The sequence below is a fragment of the Nelumbo lutea genome, chromosome 3 (genome assembly GCF_056320005.1).
Source record: "Nelumbo lutea isolate HS-2025 chromosome 3, American lotus-T2T, whole genome shotgun sequence".
Taxonomy (NCBI): domain Eukaryota; kingdom Viridiplantae; phylum Streptophyta; class Magnoliopsida; order Proteales; family Nelumbonaceae; genus Nelumbo; species Nelumbo lutea.
Window position 1 is genome coordinate 59821541 of NC_142686.1, and position 23621 is coordinate 59845161.

Consider the following 23621-nt stretch of genomic DNA (forward strand, 5'->3'; position numbering starts at 1 on the left):
ACAAATAAAAATTAAATCTAAGACTAATGGTTGAGATCCAAATCCAGAGGTAGCAGTAGTGGCTTAAGCGAACTGCAAGCAGAAACCCCTCCTTTTGCTTGGGCGTCCTCTTCCTCTACCCTTAAACCTCTTAAGATCAGTCTTTCGTCTTACCTAGGGGCAGAATCCAACCCCTTCTCAAGAGCCCTTGGGCCCTTTTTATAGAAAAGGATGGACACAACTGAGATTAGAGAGAAAGAAAGGGGTGACAAGCGGGTTTTAGCAAAGATATGAGCATCCTAGGGTTTCTAATGAAGGGTTAGGATGATTCTGGGTTGATCCTAAGGCTGAGTAGAGAATGAGAGGGCATCCAATATTATGTAGAGCTAAGATTTGGGCGCGCAGAAATGGAGGATGGAGATTAAGGCGCCTAGGGTTGAAAGGTGAACATCAAAAGGAGTGGGTGGTGCCCTAAAGTGGATGATTGAGATAGAAAATGGAATGGAGGGCTGAGATCTAATGACTAGTGGCTGAATGGTGAGAATTAGAAATTAGGTGGCACCCTAGGGTTAAAAAGATAAAAAGAGTGTGCCCTAAAACGAATGGTGGAGATTAGAAGGGATGGAAGGTAAAGATTGAGCACCTAAGGGCAGATAGGGTTTGCTAAGGATGAAAAGAATGAGATAAAAGGCGCCCTAGGGTTTGCTAATGAGAGGGGAGCATGCTAATACAGTAGAAGAGACGTCATTCTGGGTTTAGCAGATAGGAGGTGCCCTCCTGTTCTTAGTTTTTCACAAAAACACCCTTCTCAGTTGGATTTCACACCAGCTTTCCAATTCACACCAGCTTTCCAAAAATTGCATTTCAGTCATGTAACTTCCCCAATTTTCCATAGAATTTGCACAGTGACCCTTAGAGGTCACAACATTGAATTTAACGGAAAAATGCACACTTTGACTATTCTAAGGCCAAAAATACCCCTGAAATGATGCCCTTAAGGCATCAAAATACAGAGTTATCAGTAGCCCTATCTAGTACTTCCCCAGCCTCTTCTGTGCATTTTCATATATACACAATTAATACCTTTTGGTTAGAAAATAAATTTTAATAGTTATCCAGAAAATATAAAATTGAAATTTTACCTCTTTGTGAATCCGTGCTAAACTTGTTCCTGTATAGTGGTTTACTTTCTTCAAAGCATGATGATTTTTGTTTACTTTGCTAAATGTCTAATAAAAAAAAGTCAAAAAAGCAATATATTAGTATGTTTAAATAAAAAATCATTTTTAATGAATTTAATTTGTATACCTTAAATTTTTCAGATTGCCACATTTTAAGCAAATTTACCCACTGCTCTTTAACAACATGATCCATTGGGGGAGTAAGTTGTTCTGCTATTGGAACTTCGGGCTTATAAAAATCTCAATATAAAATACATTTCCATATCTTCCATTTTGCATTTAGGTCCTTTAAGCACCATCCTTTATGATCATCTGAAACATCAAACTTATCTTGCATTACATATGTAAGAATGAGATTTTATATATCATCACATATTTCATTATTTAAAAAAAGTTCAAATCCAAAATACAAATAGTGAATAAATTGAAAAGAATGCCTTGATAAAACCCTAGGCACGATCTTTAGTTGTATTCAATACCTTCTTCCAACTATCCACATCAACAGGTACAATATTTCCATTATATGCTATTGTGCCAATAAACTGGGACAATTTTCCATCTTTTGGCTGACCATACAAAAATATAGAAATACGCTCATTATCATTCATTTTATACACATCTTTACAAAAAGTTGGGCCTCTTGTTTTCTTGTGCTGAGGACTCTGCTTGTGGAGGTAATTGGTCTTCAGTTTCCTCCTAAGAATGATGAGAGGGTGTAGGGTCTACTTGGGGTTGAGAAGCTTGAGGGTATTGCAAATGAGATTGCTGGTTGTTGTGTCTCAGTCTCTTGTTCTTCAACTTCCCCATTTAATTGAGAATTTGGGACTTGCTACACTCGATTTGTTTGAGATCACTTTCTTTTTGGTGCCCTAGAAAAAAAAAAAATCCAAGGGAATAAAAATCAGGATGGTGCAACAAAGAAGGCCCATCTATGGTATGGCCCTCAATATTCAACGTTTCTTGATATAAGCTGGAACCATGTGATATTATTTGCCAATATTTAGTCTTTCTTGAGGTGTGGCCTTCAATGCTAGACTAATAAGATCAAGTAAGTTGAGCACACAGTTCATAGATCATCTACACTAAACAAACTGAAATGATTCTATTTGTAAGCATAACCGTTCACTCAAATATGAATCATTAAATGAAATGTAATTAAACTATGATTAGACGAATCAAATTTAGAAATGAAGCAAATCATAGCCCAGATCAATGTGATTAAGCTATGACAGAGAAAATGTAATTAAGCTATTGACAGACCAGAATAAGTTTGTTATAGCTTTTGGAGTGACAGCACTTGCAGCAGGGATCTACAGAACGAGGTATTGGTGGAATTAATGAAAAAGAAACTTTGGAATACATGTATATTTGTAGGTTGATTCTTGATTCTTAGGGTTGCTTTTGGCAGCTTGGAAATGAATTCCATTGCTCTTCATAATTTTGACATTCAATGTTGGTGGAATCACTAGTTACTTTCCTTTGTGTATGAATACATCTATCATCATAGGTGCTTGTATCCATGTGAAAACTCTCACCAGGTGCCAAATCTTGCATAGGGAGTGAAGCTGATTTCAGGAAGACATAAAGTCCTTTTTAAGTATGAGAATGTAAAATGATAAATTCTGATGAATGCTTCTTTCACCAAGGCTGTAAATGGAATAATAAATTCTCATGAATGATAAATCAGACAGCCTCTTTGGCTCAATCAATGATTAATTACCATGTTCCACAAATTGTCATTACAACCTCTTATCTCTCCTGCCCTCATAAGCCTCAAAATTTCCACAAATCAAGTTCTGTGGGTGATGGCTATAACACAAAGTGGTGGATCCATGACACATTTTCTGAGATATATGCAAGTTCAGAATATTCAGAATGTCTTATGCGTATTCTTGCTTTGTAGGCAGAGTTTTCAGTAAATCTGCCCTGTTTCCCATGGGTCCAGATGGGTATGTCTTCAGTTGTGCATTGGCCTAGTTGAATTCCTCTGTAGAAGTTCTGCAAGCTTTGTCATAATAGGCATCAAGGGTTTTCAGTTTTCCACTTTCTTTTGTCATCTATTCTGTGGAAGTATTTTTCTAAAATTGATCTGCAACTGATATAACTAGCACTAGAACTTGAGCCTCAAAATGATCTAATTAAAAAGGAGGTTATACATTTTTACTCCTGCATAGAATAAAGAATTAAAAAAGGAGAAAAGTTAAAAAGAAGAGAAGGCACATCACCTTGATACATATACAATGCAGGTTTGGGAAGAAGCTCCGTGGTCCTCAATATGGGGTGTTGATCAGTTTTAGATGGGCAACTCCTGGGTATTGTCATCTCCTTTGAAGATGTCTGACCACATCCATGAAACATGTGTAGTCCATTGAAAAATTCATGAAAATTTTCTTAGCCCATTGCTGTATGTACAATATGGATCCCTTTCATGGTTATGCATATTATCCAAAAAATGATCTGGGTCTCTCTAAATGGATCTTTCTAGCTCTTTTTTTTCCTGCCAAAGCCACTAAGCCTATGGTCCCAATTAATGGGGTTAACCTCCAACATCTTGAATGGACCTATAGTGGCTCTTCTTTAGACCCATTGCTTAGTACTTGAGAGGAAATTGGGACCACTGCATCAGTAGCCAATAAGGTACACAGTATATTATGATCTTTGGATGTATGGAGGCCAAATAATGATGTTTTTTTAATATACTTATCATGATCTTTTGCTTTCTTTTTTCTTTGGTTTTATGCTTTTAATTTTCTCAACAACTTCCCTAGTTCTCTTAGAATTTTATGGAAATAGAAAAAAAAATTATAATATAAGTTTGGTCTTTTGACAAGAGAAACAAATTGTATCTCCTGAACATTAATTACCTCTCCAGTCACCGGTCACCACTACCAAGGTTAATATAGAACATGATCCACAGATTCAGACCAGGCCAATCTCCTTTAGCCATAAAAGGTTAACTCAAGCACTAGCTTGGTTCATTGGTCACAAAAATAAGCTCCAGTGAGGTGAGTATGCAAACATGATTGTTCTAGATTAGCTATATATATGCAAGCTATTAGATAGAGTCGTCCCCATCCTCATTTACATCTCTAGGTATAGTTATATTAGAGTCGTCCCCATTTGGTTGAGTTGATGAATTCAGCTGATGTGATCATCTCAAACTTGACATTCTTAAACTCTCCATTTTGGACCATTCACCCTGTATATTGCAGGTTTGTCCCCTCTGAAAGGATTTAACAGCCTCTCTGTTTGCTTACCTCTGTAAAAACATTCAAAAATGGAGATTGTATGTATTAGTTGGAGAGCAAAGATTGTTTATGCTAGATGAACAGTGAAGTTGTTGTCCAGGATGTGACAATCCTTGCCCCTCTTGTTTTTAACAATGGACATGGCATTTAACAATGGTGGACAGCTTGGGTTCTGACCATGTAGCTACAAATCTCAGGCTCGACATTTCTTATACAAATGTTGCATCAAAGTTTCCTAATATTGAAAACAATAACTATAGAAGCATCAAAAGGATTCCCGCTCCCAAGTCTCAAGGAAAGCATCAAAAGGATTCCCGCTCCCAAGTCTCAAGGAAAGCATCAAAACTGCTGGTAATGGTGCCAGCTATTTGGTGTCTTGGGAGGGATGAAATGGAAATGGACCTAACCTCTAGCATTTTTAACATGAAATGGCCACTCTCAGACTCAAACCCACCTTGTCATGTTTGCCAGCCCAAGGTTTAAGATTTAAGAACTTATTTTAATTCTGCTAGAGTTTCCAATTGCCTATAAAACACTAACCCTAAAATTATTTTCTACTTTTCTTTTGATAATCTTTGAAATTCCTATTAAATATTCATCTAAATAAAGTTAGAAAAGAAGAAAAAGCATAGAAACAAAGAAACAAAATTTAGGCTCTCAGCACACACCACAGGAAAAGAGTCTAATAAGATACACCATTTATCAATGCAGATCCAATTAGAATTAGTAGTAAATAGTCAGGAGATTTCTATTTATTTTTTGATCCAAAACCATCTAACACCATTAAACCATCTAACACACCACAGGAAAAGAGTCTAATAACATACACCATTTATCAATGCAGATCCAATTAGAATTAGTAGTAAATAGTCAGGAGATTTCTATTTATTTTTCAATCCAAAACCATCTAACACCATCAAAATAAACAAGCAAGGCAATCAAACTTTCATTTGCCGTTTACAGTAATAACTAAGAAAATTATCATCTAAGCCTTGCCCCAACTATATGGGGTTTGGCTACATGAATCTTATTTTGCCATTCTGTTTTGTTAAGTGCCATATCTGTTCTGTCTGCAGTTCTGCTAACAACATCTTAAGTTGTTGCTTTGAAACCCAGAAAATGTTCATAAAGATTTCTACCTAAAAATCTAAGTGATGGTGCTTAACATGTTCACCAATCTTGGTAGTTTATATTTTAAATTTAAACAAGGGAATATGACACTGATCGAATTAAGGAAACAAATGCCCTTGACATAATCCAGTTTTACTGACTAAGGTTATATGGGAATATGCAAAAAATTTAGTTACTATTCCCAGATGGTGAGAAACATATTGCATTTTATTTCTTGTCTTTTGCAAAAAAAAATAGTTACCGATCTTTGTGTATATGAATCTGCAAGACAATGATATGCTGATCACTTGATTGTAAATGTCCCTGAAAGTTTGAAACCAAGGTTTAAAATAGCAAAATATCTGGCCCCACAATGCAGATTCCAGACTTCTTTTTTTATCATTATGACAGTGGTAGTTACAGTTTCTACTATTCTAGTGAAACTTATCACTAAGATATAAATATTATTAATGGCCAAACCCAAAAGTAACTGAAAACATTCACTACAAATGAAATATAACTGTAACCAACCACATTATTTTCCTGCTTTTCTTTTAATGATTTACTTTCCTGGTTTTCAGGTAACAATATGGCATAATGATACCAGACATTTACAGTTCTAAATCTGGTGGCTCTGAAAAATAATGTTGATAACAGCATTCCATCTTTACAGTCTGCAACATATTAACTGATCATATTATGATGAAACTTGTCACATCGGATGAGGCCATCAACCAAATTGTTTGTTACGAAATGGGTGCCATCTAACATCCAAAAGATCTATGACCCATCAAAACAGGTCTCAAATGAATAGAAATATCATCCATATGAATTAATATTGTCTTTGTAAACTCTTCATTTGCTTAATGTCATGGGTATGGGTCGGCTACCTAACTATCAACTGGGCGACCAAGCTAATCCTGTTGAGGTCAGGTCAGCTCAGGCACCAAATAACCACAACCTGAACTGCATAAATTTTGAATTGCCTAGAAAGATTCATGTTGAAGCATACATCTCATAAGCACAAAAGGCTTATGAGATGATGAGTTATTAGCTCCCTCCAAGGTTTAGCTTTTGATGGGAAAAGCAAATGAAATGTGTTATGGACGCATCCCTCGGGAAGACGTACCATCGCCGCCGGCAGCAACAGGAACCTGACCCACCGCCAGCAGCAGCAGTGATCCAATGATTTCATCCTACCCAGTTCGGCAACAGCAGTCTCATCCAGATTAGATTAGTCATCTTGCTTGTTCTTATCTTATTCTATTGCTCTTATCTTATCTTGTTAGTAGATTATCAGATTAGGATTAGCTTATCTTATCTTGTTAGTAGATTATCAGATTAGGACTAGCTTATCTGATCCTTAGCAAGATAGAACTGGGAGTCTCCCTAATCAGCAAGGAGTCTCCCTAAGATTAGGACTCTTGTAATCTCCTATTTAAGGAGCTGCTATCAGTCAATAAAGATATCGAATATTCAGTTAAAGAAGTGAGTTAGGAGAATTGGTGATCTCTTGAACAAATCACCAAAGGCACCAAGATAGGTTCATCAAGAAGGGACAAGGGAAAACAGGAGGTTTTCCCCGTGGACCGACCCGTGACGAGATCCTATTCCCGGGCCCATAACAAAATGTCTCACATCTGGGCTCAAACTACCTCTTCCATCAGACAAGGCCTAATGTCACAACATCTTTTTAACAACTACTAGTTTTTCGTAGATGTCTCCACAGAAGGAGGTTCACCATTCTTTCCTTTCACTGAAAAAGTGAAGGAGAAACAAGTTCACGTGTTAGAATGGAACATCCCATCTCATTTGTAGAAAACAGTTACAACTCCAGCTCGATTTGGATAAAAACTTTATGGGGGTTTATGGTTCGGAGACATGTTTCTTGTTGGTCTTGTCTCTGAAGCCATTTCCTCACAGTACAAATTAAGAACATGCTCAAGCATCAATTCATGGTACTACCAGTTGAAAGAATCAATTCAAATACCCATTAATTAATAAATAGGGTCCAACTAAAAGTTGCCAACACCACAACCAACATTATCACTAAACATGAACCATCTAATCTGTCAATCATTTTTAGGTTGTTGTGAAGCAAGTTCTGAAGCTGAACTTGGCAACATGGCATCTCTCTCTTAGCTTTTATAAACACTGACACATGCCCATAAATAAAAAAACAAAATAGGGAGAAACAGGATTCACGCAACCAACTCCATATAGTTGGGACTGGAACAAGGCTTAGATGATGATGATTTATCTGTGCATGGTCTATTTGAAGATTCTGATTATCATAATTACAACTTACAATTATCTATCAAAAAATAATAATTACAGTTTACAATACTTTACAAAATGTTCATGGCATAGATAATTAATTGGGTAGGAATTTTCTTTTTCTTTTTGTAAGTTATATGTGTTCCTTTGTATGGCTCAGTTGAATGAGCCAAGATTCATGGCTTCTGGGTTTGTCTTTAAGCTTGAAGTCTGGGTGCTGGGTGGCAGGCGACTTGGAGGGGCAGGACTAGAGATTGTTTCTTCCGGGGAAGTATTCATGCCCAAGCTGCAGAAGTGGCATCTAATGCTGGAGATGTGGCCGAAGCACCTGCAGAAGTGGCATCTATGGAGAATGGTGTCAAAAGGAAAATTCTGGGAGTTGGGGAAGACAGTCTTTGGGCCTTGACTGAGGAGCCATTCATGATATTTAAGCTTGAAACCAGTGTAGAGATGGCTCTGAAATGGGCTAGGCCCTCTGAAGAAACTGTATTCAGAGATTGGCTTGGATGGGTTTCAGCGACTAATAGACAGCACCTTAATACATTTATAGAATAGAGAAAGTGGGTCCTTTTTTACTTCCCTCTCCTGAAGCAAAGTTATTCCAGTTTTAATCAGCTCAATTTCTAATTAGTTGAACAGACAGAGCAAAAGGAACTCATAGACTTATGAGTGTTGAGTCTGCTAATTGCTGACTGCTGATGTTTTGGGTACATCTATGGTGAAAAAGACTACTAAACATAGCAGTCCTATCACAGTTAAAAAATGATAATTTACAAATAGGTTAGGAAGATAGACTAAACACTTCTTAGACTACTAAACATAGTAGTCCTATCATTCAAGTATATCTTATAAAAACACTTGTGAAAGTTGAACACTCTGGTTCAACCAGAATGTTCTTTCCTACCAGATGCTAGAAATATTGTTATCATGCATTCCATATAACCTATTTCATGCATTCCCTAAACCTTGGTGCTCCACAGATTGGGCAAGGACTTACCCCTTCAAGTTGACATGAAAATGTTTACAGCATGGAGATTTGAAATTTCTTTTGATACTTGTGAGGATATGAAATTTTCACAAATTATAATTGTGCACCCCCTTCTTGTGCCTGTTTGGAGAATGCAAATATCCAATATAGTGCATTATACCATCAATTTTAGGTCTCTGTATTAATTGATTAGCACTGTACCATGGACAAAAAAGTAACAAAAAAAGGGAATTACTGAAATCTGGTTCCAACTATTATTGATCTTGCGAAGGGAGGACTGGTGGAGTTGGTATGGACCTAACCTCCGGCATTTCTTGAGCAAAGTGGCTTCTCTCAGACTCAAACCTGTGTTTCTCCAATTAATGATTCCTCCTTACAAGAACATGAACACGGAGAGACAGAGTATACACAAAACTCAAATCTACTGGTTTGTTTGCCTAAATACAACCTCTTTTACTGAACCCATGATCACCAAATGCCAGTGGTTCACTTTGATTTTTTTAGAAGTAAAGTATCCATTCATTCAGTTTTGTTGACTTTTACTTAGTTGTTGTATTTTCATAGGCTCCAACTTGGGATCTACTTCAGCTAAAACCCACTCTAACCTGTTTACCATATTTCATTAGCAAATTTGTTAAATTTTCTATGAAATTCATGAATAATTTGGCCAGTTCCAAACTGGAAGAACTGGGGTACCAAGAGCCATACCAACTGACTTGTTCAAATGTGCACAAGAATGAATTTTTAAGTTAAGAAAATCAGATTGGCCATACTGAACCGACTAGCATTCTTAATGACTTGTCAGGAACAAGGCTGACCCAAATAGGTTGGTTTAACAATCCAGGCTTAGTTGGTCAATTTTCAATTGTTACTTTGGGTTTGATATAGAGAAACCTAGTTGGATTTATTTAATCCTCTAAAACTCCTCACCATGCCAGTTAGCATATCCATAGCACTCCAATATCATATAGAGCATGTCCATAGCACATTCCATAGCATTCCAATATTAGAAAAGATAGAAGAAAGAATAAACAAATTAAACAACGAAGTTGTTACTTACATCCTTTTCCAAAGCAACCTAGATGTCACAAAACCCACACAAAAATGCCTTATGAATATAATCAATCCTATAAATTCACAACCTAGGAGTAGATATCTTAATATCTCTAAATACCAATAATGCATTCCACACATTCTAGGTCTGACCCAAATCTATTGAATATAGTTATGCTTGAAAAAGTTTGAAGACTTGTGCCTTTAAAGCCCAAAAAGCACAAAACCTAGTTTTGAGGCTCTATACATTTGATACTTAGAAGTCTTGATACTTACACAAGTATCAAGTCCTATTGCAGACCATACACTTACAAATGGCCCAAAAGCACTGTGTAGGCCTACTACCCTAACCTACAATTATCATCTTAATAGAGTAGCAGCCCTATGAAACATTATATTTATAGGACAAGTTAGATAAATGACTCCTGTGTGGATGGAAATTAAATGGCCATGAATTTGACACATGAAACTTATGATGGTCTCCCAAAATTTAAAAGGACAAAAAAAATGCATAAATCATTGTTAACTTGTTACATATTTTGGCTCGTACTTCTATGAACATGGTTCTTCAAGGGATCTGCTGGAGAGATTTGAATCATCCACTGGGTCTCCTAATGCAGGTGTGCATTTGTTTCAATTTACTTTTGAAGGTGGGGGTAGAGGAATGGGAGTAGGGAAGCTATGTTCATATTGGTTATAAATGGTTCTTCAAGGGATCTGTTAAAGAGATTGTTGGTGCTCAAGTCAACAACCCCTTTGTGAGTTGTATCCTTCCCTTTATGCAATTGTTTCCAACAAGGAAGGAGATATCTTTGAGCTCAATCCAGGGGCTGGAGAAATCTGAAGAATTGGGAGGTTCCCCAATTATTGATCTGTTGGGAAGGTTGCATGAGGCAGAGCTCAATCCAAGGGTTAAAGATGTTTGGTGGGGTGCTGGGGAGAAGAATGAGATTTTTTTCAACCAAATCCTGATTTCAGCTTTGGTGGGTCCTTTTCTAAAAGGAAGGTGGGGCTTCGTGCTGGACAATGGGTGTTGCTTCACTTTCCTTTCATCCATCAGATTTGGAGATGGGATTTAAAGGGGATGCCAAAACTTGTTGCTGCTATTTGGAAAACCATTCCAGCTGCTGTAATCAGTACCATTTGGATTGAAAGGAACAAAAGGATATTCCATAATATTGCTAGAAGTTAGGAGGATCTAATTTCGTGTTTAGTTGGAAAATTAATCTCTTGGGTGTTGGCAACTAAAGAGATTCAGACCTCACATTTGGAGGTTAGATTGAATTCTAGTAACTTTTGGGAGTTGTAATCTGGGGGTTGTAATGTAGGACCCTGTCAAGGTTTTTTCCTTGGGGGATCCCTTTGTATCTTATTTCAATATCGATAAAATTTTACCCTACCTTTTCTCAAAAAAATGTTTAGGTCTTAACTTCTTAATTCCTACCAAAAAAAAATTATAATTTTAATTTATCTTGTAAAAATATCTTTTATTAGGATTAATGAATGAACAACAGTAGCAAATAGGGGGTTTTGGAGCTTCGGTGAGTAAAGCCAGCAAATCACTGCCAGCTTACCAATTTCCTGTCCATTCAGCTCTAATAGTAAGATTTTTAATCTTAATTCATATGCAGTAATCTATTAAGTACATTTCATAATTTCCTACTATCTATTATTTGATTTTAAGGGTTCACAGTGTATCATTTCTACACTATGGCAATATAAAAGTAGTTTGAGGTTCGTCTGAAGACAAAAAAAAATCTGTTTTACAAGTACACTATTTAACATAAATTGTTGTTTACTCACAATTTCTATCAATCTAAGTCACAGAAAACCCAACTACATTAAGTTCTCTATTTTGGACATAACTGGATCATGCTAAATTTGGGGAAAAAAGATCCATGGAACTAAGGTCAAGGGTCCCTAGACCTCTCCTTGCAATGGTGCCCATATGCCATTAAAATTGCAAACATTCTCATCATTCCAGGTTACCAGAAAAATATGAAAGGGATAGTAAATTGCAGAAAGATACCAGTATCAGTGATTTTCACTAGTATGGGATTAAATGAAGATGCCATGCATTATGAACATAATATATATATATATATAACTGTTTTATGGCATACAAATTATTGGACACGTTACAAGTGACGAGAAAATACACAGATTATAAACAAAGATAAAAACCTGCATCCCACATTCTATAGAAATGGTACGAGAAGTGGACTCACCAAATAGCATTTTTGAAAGCCAATAACCAAGAGCAAATGCAGCAGAATGTAGAATATCCATAGGAACTATTAGAACAATAATGATCTATTTTTTAATCATTAATGTAATTATATTGTGAAGTGAGCATATTTTGATTACCTCCAATGACAGTTGACACCAAAACAACTTGGAAAGACAACATAACTGTTTTTAGCCTTAAACTAGTAGACAAAAGGCAATTATCAATGATCGGATCAAACTTGCTTGTAAGAGATAAAGGAAAGTTTATATTCCGTTAGGAAGAATGTAAGCACAGTCCACATACTGTTTGATGGGGCCTAACTAGAAAGCTCTTTAGAATTGGAAGATTTAACAGTTTCTCTTTCTTCCTTTTCTTTCTAGTAACTGACCAGAGAAATTTGTTGAAACAATAGAAAAAGAGTACAAAAAATAAAGGAAAACTCAAACTGTAAAGAAACAACTGAGCTAGCCATGGATAATCTAGCTCAACTCCCAAAACATAACCACATAAGAGATTAACCCAAGCCTAAAGAACTACCCCATTGACACCCCAAATACAAGTCAGATCCATATTCATAAGCCCTTTCTATCCAAAAACCTACTAGAGTATTTGCTAATCTTTGAATCAGAGAAACTACACCATGATTCATAAGCCCCTTCTATCCAAAAAACCTACTAGAGTATTTTCCAATCTTTGAACCTAAGCCTAGAGTTCGCTTTAACACTACCGAATGCGGAGTTGTAATCTGGTCAAAGTGAGCATAAAAAAGTGAATAGGACAGAGAGAGAGAGAGAGGGAGAAGAAGAAGAAGAAGACGAAGAAGAAGAAGAAGAAGAAGAAGAAGAAGAAGAAGAGGGATAGAGAAACTCACTGTTTCTTGAAGAGAGATACACCAGCAGAGGCCCGAGGGTTTTCAACTCACCGTCGCTTCACTCCTTGCACACGACAACCTGAGAAGCATGAACAGAGGGGAAGAGTGAAGCAGAGATGAAAAGAGTGAAGCAGAGAGAGAGAGAGAGAGGGACAGAGAAAGAAGCGCAAGAAGGAAGATATGCGCGGGCAATGCTCATTTTCTTATGTTAGATGACGAAAATTTGAGGAAAAACCCGCGCAAACATGCAGCCACGGTTTCAACAAAAGTAGAATATGTATTACAACGGTTAACTTTATAACCATCTCAAAAGTAAAGCATGTATTGCAACGGTCCATGAAACCGTGGCCAAGCTAAATACGAGAATTAAAAACCATTGTTAAAGATCATTTTTCTTGAAGTGAATATAATGGCATTTAAAGAGAGAATGGGATTTATGTATATGTATGTATATTAATAAGGAATATAAATATTTATGGATGAATGATGGCTCACTTTGGGAAGAGTGCAAGTACACAAATACAAATCTAATACTGCACAAAACATAATTTGTATTTACATGCTTCCTAAAATGAGCCCAAACTTGGATGTTAAGAGGTCGAATTGGGAATTAATTCGGATCAGCCCAAACTTGCACAAAAAACAATCCAACCCAACTAAATAAAATGGAAACCAAATTAAATCTATATACTCAAAGGCTAGGTTCATCATGGATTCACCTCAACCCAAACCTCTAATTAAGGCTGACCTAACCTTATCTGCCTATAGACATGTGAATTTCTAAGCTAGTTAAATGGATTTAATTTGCATGGTACTTCTAAATTAATATGAGCTTCCATGGGCCCAGTGCCCAAGTTTATTAAAACATGACCATGTGGCGCAATAATCCAAGTGTATCAAGTCCAATTAGGCCCATTAATTATTGTAATATGATGGTCCTTTTGGCAAAACGATTGCCTCTACATAATGGAGCATGTTTAGGAGTTAACCCTAACCCAATACCCCATTTACATGGGACTGTTAGTAAATTGAGGGCTGAGGTGGCAACTCCAATCCTAGGCTATAGATAACATTGCCTAGCGAGAAAGAGGCTCTCTTTTTCACAATCACACTTGCACATTGGAGAAGCTCATTCACTCACATCAACACTTGAGAATTTGCAATCAATCACAAGCTCTTGCAAGCTTCAACTCTACATCAATATCAAGAGAGAAAAAAAAAATAAGGAAATAAGCTTTTTAACTAGTTCTCTACTTCACATATGGAATCGAGCTCTTCCAAGAAGATCAAGCCACTAAGAGGCTCTCTTTTTTACAATCACACTTGCACATTGGAGAAATTCTCATTCATTCACACCAACACTTTAGAATTGCAAGCAATCACAATCTCTTGCAAGCTTCAACTCTACATAACTATCAAGAGATAAGAAAGAAGGAAAGAAGTTTCTTAATTAGTTCTCTACTTCACACATGGATTCAAGATCTTCTAAGAAGATCAAGCCATTACAAAAAAAAAAAAAAAATCCCTTCATAGAGAAGCATTATTTGTGGTCGATTAAGCACAAAACCCAGAGTGAAGAAATCTATATCAATTTTTTCAAAAGTGCTAAAATCAAATAAATCTACATTAACACTTTGAGAAGCACGAGAAACACACCAATGGTCCCTATCTTCACTGAATTCGACGGCTAAAAGGTTGTTCATGTCATCGAGTAGAATCACAGAGAGTTTCATCCATTGTATTTTTCTTTTTTACAAATTTATTTTGTAAATTGTATCCACATTTTGTGTTAATTAAATACAAGAAATTTGTGTCAACACAGTCAATGTGGATTTACACTTTTTTTTTTTGTGCTACTAATGTGGGTTTCCACACTTAACCCAACTGGGGATTAGTGCAAAAATGATGACATTATTTTAGCCCACAAAAATGATCACATGAATTATAAAGAACTTTTGTTTTGATTTTGTAGCAAAGTAATACTTGTAAACACAAATGAAGAAGCATGAGCCAAATTTCCAACCATTCAATTCAGGTATGAGTCGTTCAAAGCTTAGTAAGATGGAAAAAAGATTATAAAAGAGATGGCTAAGTAGAGAACCACAATTAAGTGGTGGTGTTTGGTCAATCTACAAGTATGTATAGGCCGATCTATATATATGTCATTGTGGACAATTGTTCCCAATGAGATTTGAAAATTTTTTATATAATAATCGAAACTTTTTAATTTTTTCACAATTTACCCACTCAAATAAAAATGTAGGAGTCAATTTATTTATTTATTTTTGGTAATAAGCAAGGTGTCAAATAATTTCACCCATGTTGCATAGAACTACTTAAAATTTAAAATTGAAATGATGAGAAATGATTCTTATACCTTCATATTTATTCAATATGACAATTAACAAACATTAATCAAAGGTCCTAGATCCGCCATTGATTAAGTTGATGTTATGATAATGCCTGCACCCATTGATCAAAGGTCCTAGATCCGCCACAAGACTGGCATGTATTGCTCAGAAGACTTTCTCTTTTCTACTCTTTAATTTTCTTTTAGTTAGACAACATATCCTAGAAAAAAGGGAGTGAATTACAAATTACTACCCTGTCCTTTAGGGGTAGTGGTGATTGCACCCAACTTTTATTTGCAATAAAGACCCTTTGAACTTATAGGTTCTGACAAAGACCGCCTCTTTGTTAAGTTGAGTGATGGAAGATGTTAATTTACCAAAATAACCATTCCAGAGACTTATATATAAAATGGAAATTGCAACAAAAAATAAGAAAGCACAAGCTAGAAGCATTTTATGAAAACCTTGAATTGCAACAAACACAACATGCAATTAATACCAACTAAATCGGTAATGAAAATCAAAGAAAAATGTAAAAATTTTGTTGAAAAGAAAGGGTAATTTGAGAATATAGAAAATTCATATAATTGCATGATAATCTTTTCCAAAATTGACAAACAGAATGCTAATAAAAGGGGGATCTTAGTCAGAATCTAAAAGTTCGGGAGGGTCTTTTGTGGAGAATTTTCGTTCAGGGGTGATTGCCACCACCCTGGAGTTCAGGGTAGTAATCTGTAATTTACCAAAACATGAAACAAATAATTTTCTCCATGTGCATTGATTGATGATTAATTAGGTAATATCAAAACCAAATAACTCAACAATGGAGTAAGGTGGAGCTGTAAGGGGGCTGGGAGGCTAACTGCACCGAATTAAATTTTTCATGTGCACTAAGTCTCGAGTATGATTGGTAATTGGCCACGACGGTTCGGTCAAGCACGTGATAGTTGATACCCCATCTACCACTTGATTAATAATATTAAGAAGCCATTCAGTGTCCTTCCCTCTCATCAGTTCTTAGCACCTCAACCTCAAGCCGGCCACCAGCATCTTCAGCAAGGGCCTGCCTCTAATTAATCCTTCAATTCTCTCTCAGCTAGCTCAAGGCGAAAATGGTGACCGTGGAAGAGATCCGCAAGGCACAGAGGGCTGAAGGACCGGCCACTGTGATGGCCATTGGAACAGCCAATCCGCCCAACTGTGTCGACCAGAGCACATACCCTGACTACTACTTCCGGATCACCAACAGCGAGCACAAGACAGAGCTCAAAGAGAAGTTCAAGCGCATGTGTAAGTATCAGTGTGTCACTGATCACTGTCGAGTCTATTGGCAACCGGCAGTCGATCGGAAGACATTGTCCCTGGGTCATGGTATCTGTCTATTTTGAGTGAATTGATCAAAACAAACACAGATATTGAGCTTTAGCTTATTTAGAGGAATTTGAACTTTGAAGTATGATCATATCATACATATAGAGAGTTTCTTTAGCTAAAGTGTTTGAATATAATTCATTGTTAGATTTTTTTTTCATCCAGTTTTGGGTGAATTTATTGATCCATGGCCAAGACAAATAGACCTGGCCAGAAGTAGAAAGACTTTAGGAATTGAGTAGACTCATAATCCGGATGACTCAACGATCCGGCTGAGTTAGACACATTAACCCAACTTAATTTGTTTCTCCCAAAAGTCTTAACAACTGTGATGTGCATTGCAGGCGAGAAATCAATGATCAAGAAGCGCTACATGCACTTGACCGAGGAGATCTTGAAGGAGAACCCAAACATCTGTGAGTACATGGCTTCCTCGCTGGATGCTAGACAGGACATGGTGGTGGTTGAGGTGCCAAAACTGGGCAAGGAGGCTGCCGCGAAGGCCATTAAGGAATGGGGACAGCCCAAGTCCAAGATCACCCACCTTGTCTTCTGCACCACCAGTGGCGTCGACATGCCCGGGGCTGACTACCAGCTCACCAAGCTCCTCGGCCTTCGCCCCTCCGTCAAGAGACTCATGATGTACCAACAAGGATGCTTCGCCGGAGGCACGGTCCTTCGCTTGGCCAAGGATCTTGCAGAGAACAACAGAGGCGCCCGTGTCCTTGTCGTCTGCTCAGAGCTCACTGCTGTTACCTTCCGTGGCCCAAGTGATACTCACCTCGACAGTCTTGTGGGCCAGGCACTCTTTGGGGATGGAGCAGCTGCAGTTATTGTGGGTGCAGACCCGGTGCCCGGTGTAGAAAAGCCTTTGTTTGAGTTGGTGTCGGCAGCCCAGACAATTCTCCCAGACAGCCATGGCGCCATTGACGGGCACCTGAGAGAGGTTGGACTTACCTTCCACCTGCTCAAGGATGTGCCCGGGCTCATCTCAAAGAACATCGAGAAGAGCCTAGTGGAGGCATTCCAACCTCTGAGCATCTCCGACTGGAACTCAATTTTCTGGATCGCCCACCCTGGTGGTCCAGCCATCCTAGACCAAGTGGAAGAAAAGCTGGCCCTTAAGCCCGAGAAGCTGCGCGCCACACGACACATCCTGAGCGAGTATGGAAACATGTCAAGTGCTTGTGTGCTGTTCATATTGGATGAGATGCGGAAGAAGTCGATTGAGGATGGCCTCAAGACCACTGGAGAAGGACTCGAGTGGGGTGTGCTGTTTGGGTTTGGGCCAGGGCTCACCGTTGAGACTGTGGTGCTTCACAGTATCGCTGCCTAGAGAGAGATGCATGGAGGGTCCAAAATCTCTCTTAACCAAATGAATGTTTAAATTTGCATTTTCTTCTTGTTTTCCTCCCTCTCAAGTGAATTGAGATGTGGGTTGGTTGTGTTTGATCTGGTCTTGTAATTGTAGTATGCCAATGTGTCCTACCGACAAAGACATCGATCAGAGAACGTATTACTTTATATTTAATAATATTATATGGTCACCACGTTCTTTGGCTATATACAAGTGACCCACCCTGACCCAGTGGATTACTTTGCGAGTAGTGTTTTTTTTTTTTTGGTTTCTAAGAGCAATAATTGCTCTTGCACAGAAATGTGTTACCATTGATGCCAAACACCCTTTAGAGAGGATAGTGGAGTACCTGGAGTTAGGAGTTGTACATGTAAGTTTGAGATGTTTGGAGTATGCAGAAGTATATAATTGGCAAAGGTTTAAATCCACATTCCTCATTTGATCTTCTGACAAAACTGTATTGACAGTTTGGGAAGAGTGCAAATACAAACATGTACGGTGCAAAACCATTTATACAGTATTTCTAAACCTGCTATTTGCACTGTGCATATTTGTATTTGCACATTAAATGTTTTATGTAAAGAACAAATGAGTCCAAATCTGTTAGAAGATGTTCTAGTGATTGTTACAAGATGTTCTAGTGAGGTATTGATGTATCCCAACCATTTGTTAGGGCTCTGAGCAAACCATCTCATACGGAGTTCGGCTTCAGTATGGCAAACCCATTCGAGCAGCCTTAACTGCCTTGCATTGAGAATATCACCGTATTTGTATGTTTTATTTCATGAAGAGATTTTCGATGCAAGGTTGCAAAAGGCTGTTAGAACGGTTTGGGCACATATTTGCCCTGATAGAAGCGGATCTCTCTCATACGCATAATTTTATATATTGGGGGAGTGGCTTGCAACCCTCCAGGCCTCCACCCCCCCCCCCCCACTTTCAGACGGCCCTATATATGGGATATATGTTAGACATGTATTCAATTAAGCCTTTTATTTGTTTGCCATACAAGTCTGAACTGTTTTTGATAAAAACTTTGAGATTCAATTTGTCATGTGTATGTACTATTACTATATTATAAGGGGATTAGGTCCCATGTCACTGCAAATCAGCCCCCCATAATGTCCTACAGCACATCCCCATCATGTATTGGGAAGATCTCCCAATGATAATATCAGGAATGATGATGTCATCATCGGGAGATGTTCTCAATATACGGCAGGGATGTGCTGTGGGACATTGTCTTGTGGGGGGCTGATTCGGTCTTATCAGCAGTCCTCTCCTCCCATTTCTCATTCCCCTTCTTTTTTTCTCCCTTTAAACCTTTCTCATTTCTTCCTTATCCCTTTCAACCCTTCCATGTAGCCACGTGGCAGCCCTCTCCTCTTCACTAGAGTCTCACTCTAACTCCCTCTCTCTCATTCATGTTCCTAATCACTTAGCCCCAATCCCTCCCAAAACTTCTCCTAAGCTATCTTTCCCACCTAAAATTTCTCCAAAAACACCTCTTAATCAATCCTATATACCCAATCTAGCCATGTGGCACCATTATCCCCTTTTTTCTCCTAAATTATTTCTAACTCCCATTTATCTTCTCCTCCACTTTTCATCTTATATCTACTAATCCAGAGGAAGTAGCCTTGAAGAATGTTAATGGAACAATGACATCATAGACTATGGAAAATAAGGAGTTTAGGAATACTCATCGTTCTGTGCTATTAATGATTGAGTTGGAATGATTTGGTAATCATTGGCTAAATAACATTATAGTGGTCCCACTCTATCTTTAATAAAAACCTTATCTATTTATTGGGAAAATTAAAAACAAAAGTTTGCCTAAAAGCAGTCTTTTACTAGACTATTCAATCTTCATGTGATAATTTGGTCTCATGGAACTTACTTTAAGTATGCAATATTAAAAAGCTTTTTCTTCGAAAAACCCCCAATAATCTTCTCTGTCAATCCCTAAAACATACACAACAGCCAAGAAAGTTAATAAGTATTTTCATTTTTCACTAATAAAAAATACTTTCGTCCTATTATGGAATTGCTATTACCACTCCCCTTTTTGTTTGAAATAGGCTCCCCTTTAATTTTGTTGAATATCTTGGGACCAAAATAACCTAAAAAATTCATGTTCCGAGATCTTTTTTTATTAATACCCGAAAATATCCAAATAAAAAAACTATTAGAATGAAGGACATATCTTGGTGAATGGAATAGTAAGATCTTAGATTAACAAATGAGCACAAGTTTAGGTCTTAGACCAGCCACTTCAATAACAATCAAATTCCCCTATTGGCTGACCTTTGGGTCCATTGAGCTAAACAAACTATGGAGGAATTAATCACTGAAAGGTATGAATCAATGGTAATGGCTGGGATGTAAAGGTACATTTGGGTGTGGAGTGTGGAAAGGTATTCATAAACAATGGTTTAAACTTTAATTCAGTGGTTCACAAGTTGAGAAGTAGACTTGGTTCCAGTTGTATTTTTGGAGATTCTAGTGGAGGCAAGATATGGAAAATTGGTTGGTTTTGGACACTTCAACTTGAAGTCTTGAACTCAAGCATTCTTGATTAAAATATTCAGGGGGCATATGGAAATGCAAGGTATTATAACCTCAAGAGTCAAGATGTAACATATTTCAATAAGACAGATTATCAAACATTTCAACCATTATAAGACAATAAACTACTTGATTGCTTATTCAATAAAAGATAAAATAATAAATTATTCAACTCATCCATTTAAGCCATTATCAAACAACACCTTTGTAGGATCCTAGGTCCAACTTCAATAGGAGAGAAGAGAGAATGTGAATTGAAATGGATGCAGGGCAACTTAGTACAAGTATCTAAACTAGAAAATTAGAAAGAAATAATAAACCATAAACCATAAACTACTTGAGAAGTAAAATGAAGAAACATGGAAGAGAAGAAATAGCTGGATGAAGGAGACTGCATCTAGCTATGAATATAGTTATAAATAAATGGTTGTGATTATTCCCATATCTATCAATAGCTTGTTCACCCATGCTTGTAATTGGTATAATACGTAGTGATCCAAACAAAAACATAGACTGTGATGATTCCAACCAAGCCACACAAGTCAAAGTTCAGCCATGCAAAGGTGCTTATTCAATATAAAGTAACCAACGAATAGACTGCAAAGTGAAGAAAAACACCCAAGAGAAAATCAGATAACATCAAGCAAATACAGGTAAAGATTTTACATGCTTAACATTAAGTTAAGTGAAGAACAGAAGCACTTGTATAATACCAACTGCATGAATATAGTTATAAATCAATGGCAGTAGATGAGAGATTACCACTCCAAAAAAACAACCAAAAATATTGTGATTGAATGGCTCTTCCAAAGAATTGTCATAGGATCCTCTGTAGGAGACCTCACTTCAGATTCATGTGTACTCCTGATTGAGAGTATTCCAGCCGATGATACCACCAGATCAAAAGAGTGAACAACAAGAGGAAACAAGATAAATCCAGATGGATCTGCAAGGGCAAAACATTATCACCAACTGAAATAGAGATAAAGCAGAAAGATATTTGTGAAGCAAGGGGCACTTGGAAATTAATTTTTCTGGGCTGTTTTGTCATATGATAAATAGGGGGAGATGTACTCTACGCTCTCCATTGTTTGTTTTATCCATTGTACATTCTGTTTATAATTAATGAATGAATGAAAAATGGTGTTTATCTAGAAAAGAAAAATCATTCTAATAAAATAGTTGCTTTATTAAAAACAAATAGATACTTTTTTGATAAATAAGTGTATATTATCTTTATAAGTAAATAACAGTGTAGATTTCATTCATAACATAACCATACTACCCAAAAAATCTGGGTTTCATTCATAATGGTAAGAAACCCAAAGGCAGCGAAAACCTGTGAGATAAGCATACCTCAAATTTGTTTCGTGATAAATGCATGAACGAAATAAATTAAAAACAAGAAAATTTGTTTCCAAGACGAGATAAACATACCTCAAATTAGCAAAATTGGTGATTTAAGAAGGAGATCAATAGTGCCTCAATTGCAAAAGTGGAGGTTCTTCCAAGATCTAGTAGAGCTGTTACGATTTTTTTCTCTAACATCAAAGGAATGTAATTTTTTGCTCTTCTCTAATATACTCTTCCGACATCTAGGTTGATAGTGCCTCTCAAAAAACCCTAGCGTCAATTGCATGCGGTTTGCTCTTCTCTACTCTGTGTGTTTGTTGTTAAGGTTTAAGGTCTTTGGAAGGTTAGGGACTTCAATGATTCAAGTTTGGCACCAAACAAAGTGAAAAAGAAAATTGTAGGTGATTTGCTCTTCACTACTCTATGCTTTTATTGTTAAGGTTCAAGTATTCTAAAGGTTAGGGACTTCCCCTTGGTTTCTGGTTTCTATGGATAAATAGGCAAATTGCTTGTACTTTCGAACCTAGGGCGCTTGACAAAAGGGTTCATGGAAAACAAATCCTCACTTTGTCCAATAGTTCTATGGGTTCCCAAAACATTCTGATGGTAGAGAGCTTCAGTCAGCCGCTTCACACCAGCAACAATTGGGTCAACAACAGCCCCGACATCAACACCATGCCACGTTGCCTGGGAAAACAAAGGAGGTGTCATTGCGGCTTTGCCGATTCCACCGGAAATCCTACTGGTAGAGAAGCCTCCCGCCCCGCCAATTCCACCAGGATACAAAACTCACAAGCAATGTCCTCTCCTCTCTAATCCCCAATTGGGTGTCTCACAAAATGGCAGAACCCTACAGAACTTTTAAAAGAGACCATAGTCTAACCTGGGATGCGATTAAAAGCATACAAAAATATCAAAACCAGAAAACCCAAATCCAAAATGCACTAATGTCTCTTCAATAGCGGTGTTGAAGAAAAACAAAGTGATACCCAAAGAAAAAAACAGAGAGAACAAAGATAAAACAAACCTCTATGAAAATACCAAATAATATTTATAGTGAAAATAAGAAAAACAAAAAACATACCAAGAAAATGCGCGGCCCTAGTTCCTCCAACGAAATAGGTTTTGAATAACACTTCAATAGCGGTCTTCTGGAATTGTTTGAACGAGAACACCAAATGTGATAGACGGATTCGATTTTGAGAGAAGACTAATAGTTGAATTGGCAATGTCTTCGAACGAGAATGCTGTCTAGAGTGTGGTGGGCGCACGACTTCGACAAGAAGATGAATAGTTCTTCCTTTATTCGAACGAAAATGTGTAGGGAGAATAATAATGCGCGCGGGAGGAAGAAAGTAGAAACTTGCAATCCCGCCACTTTTCTTTTCTTATATTTATATTTTCCTATTTGCATCTCCACCATTGATTTGAATTGGAATCAATGGTTCAAATAAAAAGCATACCTCTTAAGTGTCCGAAGCCATGTTAGCGGCGCTTTATAAATGTTTTTAATGGCAATTTAATAAAAGCCACTTAAAACAACTATATAGCGGCATTTCAAATATGCTTTTTACGGCAATTTAATATTTACCACTGAAAAATTATGTTTAGTGGCGATTTTACTACATGTATAATGGCAATGTTTAAAACCGCCACTAAAACTAACATTTAGTGGCACTAAAGC

The 23621-nt window shown here is 37.2% G+C and overlaps 1 protein-coding gene and 1 long non-coding RNA gene across 8 annotated transcripts; one reads left to right on the plus strand and one right to left on the minus strand.

Moving 5' to 3' along the window:
* Positions 1-1516: 1516 nt before the first annotated feature.
* LOC148865209 (uncharacterized) lies at positions 1517-23304 on the minus strand. 7 transcript variants are annotated; one of them, XR_016109638.1, is made up of 5 exons: positions 23022-23302; positions 21347-21530; positions 12938-13016; positions 3386-5842; positions 1517-2029 (listed from the first exon to the last, which is right to left on the minus strand). It is a non-coding gene; the product is annotated as an uncharacterized LOC148865209 (long non-coding RNA). The 7 variants fall into 7 exon arrangements; XR_016109637.1 differs by lacking the exon at positions 1517-2029 and adding an exon at positions 2774-3165; XR_016109640.1 differs by lacking the exon at positions 3386-5842.
* LOC148865210 (chalcone synthase-like) lies at positions 16129-18222 on the plus strand. The gene is made up of 2 exons (XM_088976698.1): positions 16129-16578; positions 17004-18222. The coding sequence occupies exons 1-2, from the start codon at positions 16401-16403 to the stop codon at positions 17993-17995; spliced, it is 1170 nt and encodes a 389-aa protein (XP_088832824.1). The 5' UTR covers positions 16129-16400; the 3' UTR covers positions 17996-18222.
* Positions 23305-23621: the final 317 nt, after the last annotated feature.

Excerpts from the sequence above, each read along its gene's own strand:
- LOC148865210 (XM_088976698.1), top strand. The coding sequence starts at position 16,401 with ATGGTGACCGTGGAAGAGATCCGCAAGGCACAGAGGGCTGAAGGACCG. Across the intron at positions 16,579-17,003 it reads AGAGAAGTTCAAGCGCATGT|GCGAGAAATCAATGATCAAG; the intron begins GTAAGTATCAGT and ends TGTGCATTGCAG.